Raw genomic sequence first — 14,387 nt, 5'->3', positions numbered from 1 at the left:
ACCAGAATGTGGGCCTCACTTTCCATTTACCTCATTGAACTCCGGGTTTAGGGTTTTCTTCTTGACAGTTGTCTTGTGCTTTGACTTTTTCTCCACATCAGGCTTCAGGTACCTGCCAAGAAATAACTGCAGTTAAGTAACAGGTAACGGCGACACCCATGAAGGTGAAACAATAAAAATTAAGGATCTGACATGATTCCAATTCACGGGATCTTGCAAATCACCTAGAAAGCATTGCGAGATGATGTCTAGTTTACTTCAGACAGCATTACAAGACGTTGGCACAGAGACAATCGTGACAGCATGTAGCAAAGAAATGCCTTTTAAAGAGATTAACCTTTAAATATGACGCCTGAAAAACGCAATTCTGAAACTTTGGCTTTTTTCGCATGTATGTGCATAAGCCTCACCTCATTTATAGAGCGCTACTGTCACTCCCAAGGGAGCATCCTGGTGCTAGGCGGTAAAGAGCAATCAAAAGTCATAACAGTTGGTTAAAAGAAACTAGAACTCAGTATCAGCGAGATAGACCTACAGCCGATTCATCTAATTAATTAATGACACATGGAGTCCGAGGCAGTAAAAAGCCACACCTTCAATAGTCAATATGCAAGTTATAACAAAAAAAGTTTATGGCAAAACTGATTAAAAGTTAATAAGATTGCTGTCCATGGCTGCAAAGCCTCACTTTCCAAAAGCTGTCATCTTTCAGATTTTGATTGCTATATTCATGCATTAGGTGACTATTCTGCTCAGATAGTGAAAACATCCACAACTGGTGGACTTTGTTATACATTTTTTGTTTCACTAGTCACTGTCCTAAAAGTAGCAGTTATTTCAAGAAGGCATGAAAAATTTATTTTAAGGTCCAATATCTAGAAACGACGTTCTTCCTGCTAGACATTCATTAAATAATTATCAATTTAATACATTCTTCTGCAGAGCTGTTTCTAAGTGGAAAGACATACCTCGGAGGGAGGGTAGGGAGTCCCCTCGCAAGAACTCCCATTGACCTTGGTTTGATCTGTTCCTATCGTGGGCAGTAAGCCCAGCCACACAAGTTTGTTTTTATCAGCACAAGTGGGGTAACACTGAATGGTAGGAATTTTGTGGACACCTGTGCCTTCACAGAAGTGTAAGGAAAATGTGTGTTTCAGGCACAGTTTGAGGTTTACAGAGCATTGTGGGTAAAAACACCTTGTGGGATCCATGCAAGGTACACCACCCTGGACTCCCCTAGTTTTCAAATATGTGCAGGTTTACTAGGTTTCCCTAGGTGCCGCCTCAGTCAAGGCCCAAAATCCACAGCTACCGATGTTGCAAAAACAGTTCAGTTTTGAGTGGAAAAATGTGATGTATCATGTTCTGTTTTGGGCTATTACCTGTCGCGGGCCCCAATGCCTTCCCACACAAGTGATGTACCATAATTATTGGAAGACTTAGGGGAATGCTGGGTGGAAGGATGTTTGTGGCATCCCACAGATTCCAGAACTTCCCATCACAGAAATGTGAGGAAAATATGCTTTTATAGTCAAAGTCTGAGGTTTGCAAGGGTAAACAAAATCTAGTGAGAGTCACACTGGATTCCTGTAGGTGTCTACTTTAAAAGAAATTACAGGTTTGCTATGTTTCCCTAGATGCCGACTCAGCTATGGTCCAAAATCCACAGCTACCCACATTGGAAAAAATTGGTCAGTTTTGAGTCGAACAATGTGATGTATCCATGTTGCGTTTTGGGCCATTTCCTGTTGATGGTACTTGGCCTACCCACACAAATGAGGTACCGTTTTTATCAGGAGAATTAGGGAAATAAATGCAGGTTAGAAGGGAATTTTTGGCTCCCTGCAGATTCCAGAACGTTACATCACTGAAATGTGAGGAAAATATGATTTTATATTCAAAGTTGGAGGTTTGCAAGGGTTTCTGGGTAAACAAAATCTAGTGACAGCCACCAGAGTCATCCCACACTGGATGGATTGCTGTAGGTGTCTATTTTTAAAAAATGTAGAGGTTTGCTAGGTTTCCCTAGATGCTGAATGAGCTAGGGTCCTAAATCCACAGCTGCTCACATTGAAAAAAAGGTCAGTTTTAAGTAAAAAAAAAAAGAAAATGATGCATTCATGTTGTGTTTTGTCCCTTTTCCTGTTGCGGGCACTAGGCCTACCCACACAAGTGAGGTACTTTTTTTTATCAGAAGATATGTCGGAGCATAAAATAGTAGAACATTTGTTATTACCAATTGCATTTCACTGCATTTGTGCTTTCTAAATGTAAGCCAGTGTGTAAGAAAGAAGACCTTTTGAAAAATATGCTCTGAATTACATGCTAGTACAGGTACCCACAAATTCAGAGATGGACAAAAAACCACTGCTCCTAAACTCCACATCTTAAGCCCATTTCAGAAATATATAGGTTTCCTTGATATCCAATTGTTCACTCTACTTGTTTCACCATATGCATTGGTCTATACTCTGTATACTATGAAAAACCATTGTGTGGTGTAGCTCATTTGTTGGCTCTGGGTACCTTAGGTTCTTGTAGAACCTACAAACCCTATATATCCCCACAACCAGTAGAGTCTAGCAGACACAATGATATATTTATTTTGTAAATCAGCCAACATGACAAAAAGTTACAGCTGAAAACGATGTCACAAATGGCCCTTTTGTCTACTCATTTGAAATATTTATTTCAACAGATAGTTTATTTGAGAAAATCTTAAAGGATCTACACGTATGACCCCTTGCAGAATTAAGAAGTGTGCCTACTTTGCAGAAATGTATAGCTTTCCTGGATCACCTATTGGTTTCACATCAGAGTCTACCACGAACTGGAAGTATGACAGCACAAAAAATAGTAAAAATGGGCTACCTCTTTAAAAATATTAAACTGTGGTAAAAAAAAAATGTTTTCTTTATTCAGCTCGACATGTTCCTGAAAGTTGGGAAGATGATGACTTTAGCAAAGCAAACCATTGATGCCATTTTTAGGAGAACCCCCCCCCCCCCCAGAAAATGTAGCTATATTTTGCCTATTTTCTTGGTCTCCTCCAAAGCAATCCACAAACCATGTCTACCTTTAGAATCCCCGGGATGTTGGAATAAAGGGACACACATTTAGCATGGATATCTTATGTGGGGAAAAAGTGACAGAGCCCTAAACGTGAACTACCTTAAATTGCCATGGTGGGGTGGGGAGGGGTTTGAGGGAAAGGCCCAGCAGATAAGGGGGTGAAGAGGTTGCGTTCTGAAATGGTATCATCATAATATATGTCCTATATCCATTTTCCTAGTTCAATTCTACAGGTGTCATGAAACGCAAGCGCTGCAACCTCAAACATAACATAGAACAGCTCTCAACAGGTTTTGTTTTAGTTGTGTTCATGGTTCAATCCTTGCTCAGAAAAGCCTCAGGGCCTGGCAGCAAATTAAAGCCAGCAATACGGATTTTCTCTGCATGATTCCTCATCAGAAACATGTGCGTTTCCACACTGGACCATGGTTATCCCAAATTTTTTATCAACTGTTATTTCAACATAAGAGGTACATTTCAGGTCTTTCGATGTAATGATCCTTAATTTGGGAATAGAGTGTAGGAATTAGAGAAGTTGGCGTATGTTATGGCAGTTCAGGGGGAAGGCTGGGTCGGAATGGGACAGAAAGTAGGCCTGGACACCAAAATAAATATGGCCCCATTGGTGAATCCAAAAGCTAAAAAGTGGCCAACATTTAGAAATCAAGACAGTTTTGAACTTGTAAAGACACATGGAATAAGCTGGTTTGCAAGGCATGAAGACTGCTTGGATTTGTGCTTGTTGCAGGTAATGTTTGTGGTAATTTCAGGGACCTTAACAGTAAAAACTGACCCAACAGACCAAAACAACAGCCAACAAAGCTCAAAAATCCTTCCTACACACTGACCTATCAGACCAGCACATCGGGCCCTGCCTGATTGCCCTTCAGGCCAGTCCGTCCCTGGGGTGGGGAGGATGACCCACTAGCTGGAATGCAAGTGTAAAGAAAAGTGATGCATAATCTGTCGTCTGATGTATCCAAGACATTTTTAACACCTGTGACCTAACCTAATGTCATTCAAACCTTTCTGAGTATCGCCTGTTCCAATTGAAGATCATGCTGTTGAGATGTCTACTACATGCTGGTTACTGTCCTGAGTTTCAGGTTAATCGGGTACTTTTGAGGCAGTGGTAATTTTTTATAATGTTTTTGATATATTCTTTTTTATTAATTTCACAGTAATGCAATTGTATCTAAACAAAGCATAATGAAAAAAAAGAATAATATCAATCTCCTAACACCCCCCACTACTCGTCTTTCAAACTCCGCAGTAAGCCAAGCAACACACTCATAGATTCCAGTGTATTTATACAAATTTTATCTGCTACATTTTACTCGTCTTTAAATTAATCTCTTCTCTGGTTTCACAAAAATCGTGTAAACATAGTGCTGTTTATTTAATTGGCACAACATTTTAGGGCTATTTTGTAGACATGTATATTATTATAGGTGACCACATTTTAGAGAGCTTCTTGTCAGCAGGGGTACTATAACAATTTTCAGAGTGAGGGTGCGCCATCAATGCTACTTCACTGAACTCAGGACTATGAAAAATCTAATCCTCACACTAAGAACAAGTGTAGCAAAAGAACCACACACATTCAGCAGAATAGTGGTAGGGGTGTGATAGTTAGCACATTGTCACACATATATTAAGAATGTGTAGCGTGGTAGGACGCAGTCATTTACAGGCTGCACATTTTCTTTTGAAATGGCCACGAAATGTGCACAGGTATGCAGCTAACATTAAACTATAAAGCGCACAAACCATAATGTGTGAACATCGGGTTTCAAAAATATTTATCGTTTGTGTATCACCAAGTGTCTGGATTCGATTTGAACATCTTAAAATCCTATTTTACATCATACTTAAGAATTGCAAATAAATTGTCTTTCATTTGTGCTTTCCTAACTGCTGATATATTTTGAATAATTTGTACAGCTCATTTACAGGAATTTAAATTTTCAGTGTTTGAAAAACATCAATCTCCATGTTAGAAAACATAAACAGCAAATTTGACAAAAGGCATTGCCTGACATTTGTTACCTCTGTCTTTGAATGGCTAGCAAACGTGACAAGATTAAAACAAAATTTAAAGGCATCTTTATTGCTCATTCACTTTCTGAACATCGTTAATTTGGGGTTGCTGCATTTACCAACATTAGATAAACCGTACAGTATAATGGGTAATGTGGCGATTTGCTTGTGTTTTAATTCTACCCCATATGTTCCCCTCCCCTGTGTTTGACCATGAATATAATATATTTTGAGCTCGCATCATAAGATTCTCCAGTTGTTGCTTTGGTAATAATTGTTCATCAATTCAAGTTTTTGCGTTGCATCCTACACATTGTTCTTGACAGCGATTAAGGTAGTAAATGCAAAAAAAAAGATTATGTAAGCCTGCTTAGAGCACCAATTAAAATTTGCTAATGTGCAACATGCTACAAGCCCCCTCTCTCGCCTCCCTATTGTACCGATACCACATTAAAAACAGAGCTTCGGTCCCCCAATTAGAGCTAATGTCGAAGAAAAAAAATCATAATTTTTCTTCAGTTCTCTGTACAAAAATATATATATATATACTATAGATAATAAACTGGGGCTAGAGGAGGGAGGCAGGGATGTACATTATGGGTTAGTTTTATACTTTGCATAGTTGTGTTTAATTGATGTGAATAATTGCTGCGAACATTTATTTTATCATAGTTGTAACTCTGTGTTGTAAATAAGCTCACTAACTGTGTAGTGTGGACCTCTTGCAGGCCAGTTAACTAAAATGCCAACGTTGACAGATGAAACGTCATGCTTCCACTGGTCACGTCACCTTCCCACAAATCCAGAGGAAGTTCAGAGGGGAAAAAACGTGAGACAGCCCTCTTAGAGCCCTATCAGCTTTATATACCTGCAAACTCCTTCCCAACCTCTGAGGCGGGCGAGAGCAAGGCCCATGCCAGGACCACGAAAAGACTGATTCTCTTCTTTGTTTCCCCAGCCCCTTTCTTTCTTCCAGCCCACTTTTTGTCCTCGCCCCACTTTTATTGACTTCATTTCCCTCACCATCGCGCAACATGTGATTTATATTTATTTTTTTACTTTTTTTTTCATAATTTTCCTCTCATTGGCTTTGCCTCTTTTGACACCCGAATCCTCCCCAACCACAACCCTGTCAAGCCATTGTTTTCCAGTATTACTCAGAAGCCCCTCTATAGAGGCTTTGGAGTCTCCGATCAAAGTGGAAGAAGGAGTCATAAATAACATTTTGAATGTGTTCTTTGTCTACGACCTGATACTAGTGCTTGATTTGTACAAGAAATGAAGTCCAAGGCCCTTCTCAGAAGGCCAATGCAGCATGCATCACCCATACCCTGCCAATGCTGCCAAGGGCAGTACGGCCACCTAACCATCACACTCCAACAAGAGTGACGATTTAGACTATTTCAGGACACACACAGATATAATAATGGCATGAGAGGCTAGTATTATTCATTTCCAATGTATTGAATTAATAAACAGGGTTGTTGTGCTCATCGCAAGATTAAAAAAAGACAGTGCCACCAAGTGGTGGACTGTCAATAGAGACGGTGCTGATAATTCAGTGCTGGTGCTGAGCAGCAGAAACCACTAGCACAAATTAAGCACTGCCTGATATATTTCTCTAGCCCTCCCCTCCTGCCCCTGCACCCCCACTGAAGCTGCCAGAGCCGGGACTTGAGTCCTGCCTTCCCATCGCTTTCCTGGTCATGATTTAATGCTGTCCGGCTCCAAAGCTTTAGGTCACAAATCAGGAAACAATTTGAAGACAAATGGAATAACAAAAAACAACAACAACAAATGGGGAGACGTGATTATGGGTAATCTTTATATTGGCTGCAAATTAGGTAAATCTCAACATTTTGAGCATTTGTTTTTGTTATTCATAATTTGGTTTGGGGTACAGTACAACTTTTTGGGGGCTGGGGCCTTTCTAACAGTAGAGGAATGGGTTATTTCTGTGGTTATGTTAATTATTAAGCTTAGGGTTTGGGTTGCCTGACTTGCTTGGAATGGCTGCCTTACTGTGAACGGAACCACCTGGTTTTGGGGGTGCAACACCTGTGAGATATCCACAAGCTCATCGATCCTTTTGGAGGAGTCATCACGGCGGCAATGGTTGGAATGTGGGATCTCCATACACATTGGAATAGCACTGAGATGCCCACCAGTGGGGCATGAGCTTGGATCACGGTGTCTGAGTGCTGTACTCTTTTTTACTGCACTATTGTTTTCAGTTGAACACGAGAAGAACACAACAAAGCCCTTAAACAAGTGTGTCAGCTACCTGCTGATGCTGCGACATGTGAGTTTCACAAAACCAAACTCAATTTTTTAGATTTTGGGCACATATTCTCTGTTGGGGGAATGACTCCAGACCCAGACACGGTGCAAGCACAGTCATCCACTTCCCCCCACCCGAGATGTTACCTTGCTGTGATCCATTCTAGGCATGGCCATTTGTTATTCAAGTTACATTCACAACTTTGTACAGTGAGTGCCACATTGAGAGATTTGACAAAGGGAAATTTACCATTTCAGTGATCTCCGGAATGCAACCAGAGTTTCAAAGACATTAAACATGCAATTGAGAATGCAAGTGAAATGGCCTTCTTTGACCCCAAGTTACATTCCCAAACGATTGATGCGAGCCCGGTCGGGCTATAAGCAATCGTTGCTCAAAAAATTGGCCATCTGAATGCTCAGAGACACATTGTGGCCTATACCTGCCTTAGTCTGTCTGAAACAGAACATGCTTATTCTCACCTGGAAAAGGAGAGTCTGGCTGTGGTTTGGGCCTATGAACATTTTCATGTATTCCTCTATGGAAATCAATTCGCTGTCATCACAGATCACCAAGCATTGCCTACAATTTTTGGAAACCTGAAGGCTAAGATACCCCCTAACATCAAAAGTTGGGGTGGGGGTGGAGATTGCAAGAGTACGACCGTGAGATCTTACACAAGCCAGGAAAGGTTCAAAACACAGCAGATTACTTTTTATGAGTGCTGCTACAGTGTCACAGTTCAACATCCAAGACAGCTGAAGCATATCTCAACTTTGTGAGATTCAGCACACCAGTGGCACTGTCTGTGGAACAAATCATTGCTGCCACCAATGCAGATAAAGACATGACCATAATCAAATAACATATTACCACACAATCATGGAGGAGAGGTACCCAGTCCCTTACATATGATGCTGAAATTCCAAAAGTTCAGAAATACACAGGATGAGTTAGCAATTCATCCAAGAAGGTGTAATACTGCAAGGCTCAAGAATTGTCTTACCTGGAAGCCTATGACAGTGGGTAATCAAGCTGGCCTATGAAGTAAACTGTGTTATTGTGACCACCAAAAGAGACTTAAAGAAGGCGTTCCACATTTGCAATTGTCTGGCCCCCAAGGTGACACAGCACCCAGCCACAATGTCTGACCTTCCTGCCCAGGTTTGGGAGAGGGCTGCAGTTAACTTTTTTGGCCCATTAGGAAATGGACATCATCTCATGGCAGTCATAGACTAGTAATCATGTTTTTCATTGGTGAAAGACCGATCTTCGACAATGTCATAGAATGGCTTGATGACATCTTTTGCGCATTCCCGAAATCCTCAAATCTGATAACGGACAGCCCTTTAACAGCAAAGAGTTCAAAGAATTTCTTGTCCGACTCAACTTCAAACATTGAAATAGTACACGCCTCTGGCCCCAGGACAATGGTATAGTTGAACGATACAAGAGGGGCATTCAACGAGCGTCCCTGGAGGGAATTGATCTAAACCAAGCCCTGTGCCAGGCCCTCCAGGCTTATGGATCAACCTCCTCACTCCACTACTGATGAGCGTTCAGCCACCTTGCTATTTAGGAGAACCATCAGAATAAAACTACCCAAATGGACCCCGGGTCAATCAGTGAATGATGACAAGGCTCAATACACTGATGCGACTCGGAAAAGAAAAATGAAAACATATCTAGATCAGTGTTGCCATGCCCAAGAGATCACCTTTGACCAAGGAGACTGGTTAATGGTTAAGCAGAGACGATAACTGAAAATAGGCACTCCTTTTGCCGCAGATCCTCTACACTTAGTGGCATGCAAGTAGCATATGAGAACAGCATATCGTCCTGGACAACCCATCACTCTGGACATGTCACATTTCAGACATCTACCGCAACACTTGTCGAGTCCTGAAACAATGCGTGAAGTAGCTCTGCTAGCAGGTCCAGATCAAGCACCTGAGCCTATGCCACTGTTGTCTGATCAGGTTGGACCTTGAACATCTCGGATCACCCGGTCAGGCCGACAAGTGCAAACACTGCACTGATTGATTGAAGAAATTTGATTTTCATAATATTTACCACTTTGATGATGATGATGATAGAAAATTTATATTGCCCAAGACAATAACCCGCAGGTATCAAGGCGCCTAACAAAAACAGAAATGGAAATGTACATGTACAGCCTTACACATAGGCTCGCAGGAAGAGGCGAGTTTTAAGGGCACTTCGGAAGCTCTGTAGGGAAGGTAGGGACCTGAGATCCAAAGGAAGATCATTCCACCATTTAGGAGCCAAGGTGGAGAAAGCCCTGCCACCCCACTTAGCTCTTCGTATGCGGGGGACTGTCAGGAGCAGTTTCCTGGAGGAACGCAAGTCCCTTCCAGGGATATAGTGGGAGATGATAGAACCAACTCCCATGTCGCTATTCCTTGCAATGGCTCTATAAGTCATACATAAGACTTTAAACCGTACTCGATGCTCTACCGGTAGCCAATGCAGCGCTTTCCTGGCCAACGTGGCCGAGGAGCGTCTGGGAACATCCAGAACAAATCTGGCTGCAGCATTCTGGACTACCTGCAAGCGCTGTAGTAGGCTCCTATTTAGCCCCGCATACAGCGCATTACAGTAGTCCAGTCGTGAGCCAATAAGAGCGACAACTATTTGCTTTCTGGACTGGAGAGAAAGATATTTTCTGATTCTTCGCACGGTGTGAATTAAGCCCCAACAGGTAGAGATGGTTCTATTAACCTGTCCGCCCATGTCCAGGGCAGGGTCTATCATCACCCCAAGATTCCTAGCAGATCTCGTGGGGGAAGGGCATACTCCTAGCGAGTCAGGCCACCAGCTGGCTGACCATATGTTCTCATTCCCTCCAAACACCATCACCTCAGTCTTCTCCCCATTCAGTTTAAGTGAATTCTGAACCATCCACTGGCCAACAGCCTCCATACAAGATCTAAAATTGGAGGCAGTTGGTACATCTGAATGGGAAAGAGAGACGAGGATTTGGGTGTCATCTGCATAAGAGACTACCTCCATCCCGAAAGTTCTAATTAATCTGGCTAGTGGGGTCATATAGATGTTGAATAGGGTCGGACTGAGAGCCGACCCCTGCGGGACCCCACATAGCACCGGTCGGGATGGAGATAGGAACTCCCCCAGCTTGACTCTTTGTTCCATTCCTTCAAGGAAGGAGGTCAGTAGATCTAGAGCTGCGTCCCTCACCCCCACTTCCCTCAGACGATATATAAGAACTGAGGGGGAGAGGGTGTCAAAGGCCGCAGTAAGATCTAACAGGACCAGGAGGGTGGTCTGGCCCCCATCCACTCTAGTGCGGATCTTATCAAGCACTTTATATTTAACAAAACGTGAGATGCAGCACATTGATGTTATACGCACTAGGGCCCTCATGGTTCTGGGACAGACTCTGAACAGGAACTACATCATATGCAGGGAGGTGTTAGGGTGTGTAAATGTTGAACACGAGGTAATGCGAGGTTTAAGTGTATGTTGAAGAATAAAGAAGTATTTGCATGTTCCAGGGCTGGGGAAGAAGCTACATCCAGGAAGTGCATTTTTGTTGGCTCCATTGATGTCAAAGGTGCCTTGTAATGAGGCACTACTGTTTTTAGCAACACCACAACGTGTTTCAGGACTGTAGATTCAATTGTCTCCAAGAATGGGAAATAACAATGCCTAGCATTGTTGCCTGAAAACCACAAGGCTTGACTTTTGTCACAGGGGCTGGTAGACACCTATGGTTTTGAGAGCTAATATGCATATTACCAGCCTTTAGTGATAAGCCTTAATTCTTATGCAGCCAGAAATGACTCTTCAAGATGTCAGCGTTAAAAACATATTGTATGTGTTTTTAATTTAAGGAATGTTTGATTATAATAATTTGACAATATTGATTTCTCTAAATTACGCAATATCATTCTGCTGAATTTGGAGCACTCAAGGGTTTATTTGTTAGTTGGGAGATGATTAGCTACTTTTGGCATTTTTGTTCATTTCACTTGCTTGTAGTTTAGCTTTTATTCATGTATTTAGTTGCTCATTTATATATGCATCACACGCTCACTCACTCAATGATCAGTCATCCATGAACTCAGCTACTCATTCATTCATCAATGCACTCCCACATCCATCCAACCATTGACTGAGCCTCACATTCACGCACTAACCCATCCAGACAACCACACTCACGCACTTGTCAAAAGCGAAGAAGCGCTTTCACTCATAAAATAGTAGACCTGTGGACTTTAGATTTTTGTTTGTTAGTAAATATACTTTTTTGTCCTTAAACGTCAACAGGACTTGCCGCTCCAAGGACTAAAGGCAGGGGCATTTGTCATGTGGCAACTTTGTCTTATCAAATAGTTTACATTTTATTGTTACTTCTCACTAAATGGCAGGAACTCTTAGGATGCCCCCGGGGCGGGCTTCATTATAGCAGCTTGGTAAAGAGATATCGTCTTGGATGTCGGTATAATACACAGCTGCTGTGGCATTATACTAAAAGCTAGTCTCCAGTTTATTATATTCTTGTACGGTAAAGACTGTGATGAGCAAGAGGGCCAGATGTGCCCCCATCACTTCCTGGCATGACCACTGCAAATATGTGGTAATGGAGGACCACATTTGGGTCAGTGTTGACTAAATGGACCGGCAAGAAAAGCCACATTTTGTGGCATGATGTGTAGGCATTATTTCACTTGTTTGTCATTTTAACACACATTAAAACTGTCTGGGCAGATGGTTCACCTCATTGGACCTAGTTTAACACCTAGGTACTGCAGTGAGGATTTGAAAGTTGACAAAGTAAAGGGTGCCATGGGTCTCCCACCACGCAGCACCAGGCGTGGTGCTTTTTAGTAACGCTTCATCCATTAGAGCTAGAGACAATTTTTAAAAATCTCCAAATTATGTAGAAGATGTTGTAGTTCCCCAAATACAGTAAATTCATAACTATGCAGGAAACACGGTAGCAGACTGCGTATTTCCAGCAGTCCTGCTTTGTGGCAATCTTTGCATTGATTTCTGCTCTTTAATTTCTCACCCCTTACCTCCGCCCCCTCTTCACACTCCCATCGACTTTCGACATGCTTTGATCATAGGCTATACTGCTGTAATGAGCAAGTCAGGGCACCTTCTTGGAGGCCTCGGTACTTGACACGTATGCAAGACAAGCGAGGGTACTGCTCGGTGTAAGGGAGATCACCGGGACGTAATTGGGTCATTGGCTCCTTCCTAGTCATCAGTCTGTCAACGGGGTGAAGTATGCTGCGGAGGGTGGACTTGGAGAACAACTCAAAATAACGCATCCATCATTCAAGATCAAACCCTTCAAATCCTGCCCAAAGGAGCTTCTCAAGCAAGAGAGAAAACATTTGACATTCTAAATAAACCAGGCTCATAGCAGTCACAGATCCAAACAAGCATTGAAAATGCTATAGGTCTCGCCTTTGATTAAGTTAAAGCCATTTGCTTTGCTAATGTTATTGTATAGCAAAGCAAATGGCTTTAATTTAATGAAAGGCGAAACCTATTGCATTTTCAATGCTTGTTTAGAGCTGACACTGATTAGCTCTAGTTTCTGATGCCTGAGGCTCTAAACTCAAATAAAAAAGATTCAAAAACTCTGGGACCACTGCCAGCCCTTAAAAAAATAATATTGCATGCATTTGCAAAGGGGAAAGGGTCCCCTTGGGACCCCCTCCTATTAGCAAATGCATTACCACCTACTTGAAAGTAGGTGTTAATTTGCGAGTGTTTTGCGACCGCAATTGCAGTCGCAAAACATTGGTACATAGCTTTGTGGTCACTATCAGGAAGGGAACGCCCCTTCCTAATAGCAAGTCGCAAAACAGTATTTTGCGAGTCACAATTTATTTGCGAGGCGCAAAATACTGTTTGAACATGGGCTCATGCTTTTTAGCGTGCGCAAACGGGTCTAAGACCCGTTTGTGCATGCTAAAAAGCGTCGTACATCTGGCCCTAAGATTCTTCAGCAACAGCTATGCCAGAATCTGCATTGGTCTGTGTTGCATTAGCTTCCCCTCAAGCTCTGCTCATCTTTACTATCTATTAAGCAACAAGGCGTGTGTCATCACACTCACAGTCTTAACTTCGGAAGAGAAATAACAGACCAAAAGCAAAAGAGAGGCAAATAAAGTTAAAGGGGAAGCACCCTGCAGTGTGGAACGGATAAGGAGAAGAGCTGGGAAGACAGAGAGTTCAAATGATTGAGGAAACAGAAAAGAAGAAGAGCAGAGACTGACTGGGGAAGAGGACATAAGGTGAACAAAGGAAAAGGGCAACAAGGAGACCAAAAACAGAGGGAAAAGGTGTGCGAGGAACTAGTAACAGATAAGAGAATACAACTAAAAGTGCAGAGAAAGGCATTGAAAAACAGAGTTGAAGAGAGAGAGCAAAAGGAGGAGAGAGTGTAAGACAAAGGGAGAATATGGAAACTGACAAAACTGCATTAAGAGGACTAGTGGTACTTGTGTTTTCAGACTGATTAGATTTAGTCTCTGTGCTGTAATTGAAACAAGAGATAATACAGACAATTAGAAGCAAAATATTAACTGCACCCGTGTCGGGCAGTGACTTCTGGTACAACTTCAATAGAAGATCGAGAAGGGAAGGTTACTGAGGCCGCTTAAGAGCCAGCAAGTACCCACTGCAGACGGAAACAAGCACCAAGCACTACAAATTCATTGATCTCGGGCAGAATGAACAAACCACACCACATATGAAGGAACCATGAATTTATGGCCAAGCATGGAATATGTCAAACTCAGTAGACGTCCTTCCAAGAGTACAGACCATCTTTGAAGGCAAACAGCGGGGACTGGCTGGATCCCAGCTCTGCCAGCTACTGTTATGCTGGGACGGGATCTTCCCCAGTGAATTGTCCCCACTCTTGCATTCTAGTGTAATGTACCACACTGGGGCACAGAGTGACTGGCTCCTCAGTGGTGCCATAGAGACT

General features: G+C 42.3%; 1 protein-coding gene across 1 annotated transcript in view; it reads right to left on the bottom strand.

The window, feature by feature from the left end:
• Positions 1–14,387, bottom strand: part of DOC2A (double C2 domain alpha) — a 930,537-nt gene that overhangs the window by 15,146 nt on the left and 901,004 nt on the right. The window contains exon 9 of the mRNA XM_085618777.1: positions 31–112. Within this exon, the coding sequence (XP_085474903.1) occupies positions 31–112 (82 nt within the window). The remainder of the gene's footprint in view (positions 1–30; positions 113–14,387) is intronic.

This window comes from Triturus cristatus, chromosome 7 (assembly GCF_964204655.1).
Source record: "Triturus cristatus chromosome 7, aTriCri1.1, whole genome shotgun sequence".
NCBI classification, from domain to species: domain Eukaryota; kingdom Metazoa; phylum Chordata; class Amphibia; order Caudata; family Salamandridae; genus Triturus; species Triturus cristatus.
The sequence above is the reverse complement of the archived record's forward strand: the minus strand, read 5'-3'. Positions and strand labels throughout refer to the sequence as shown.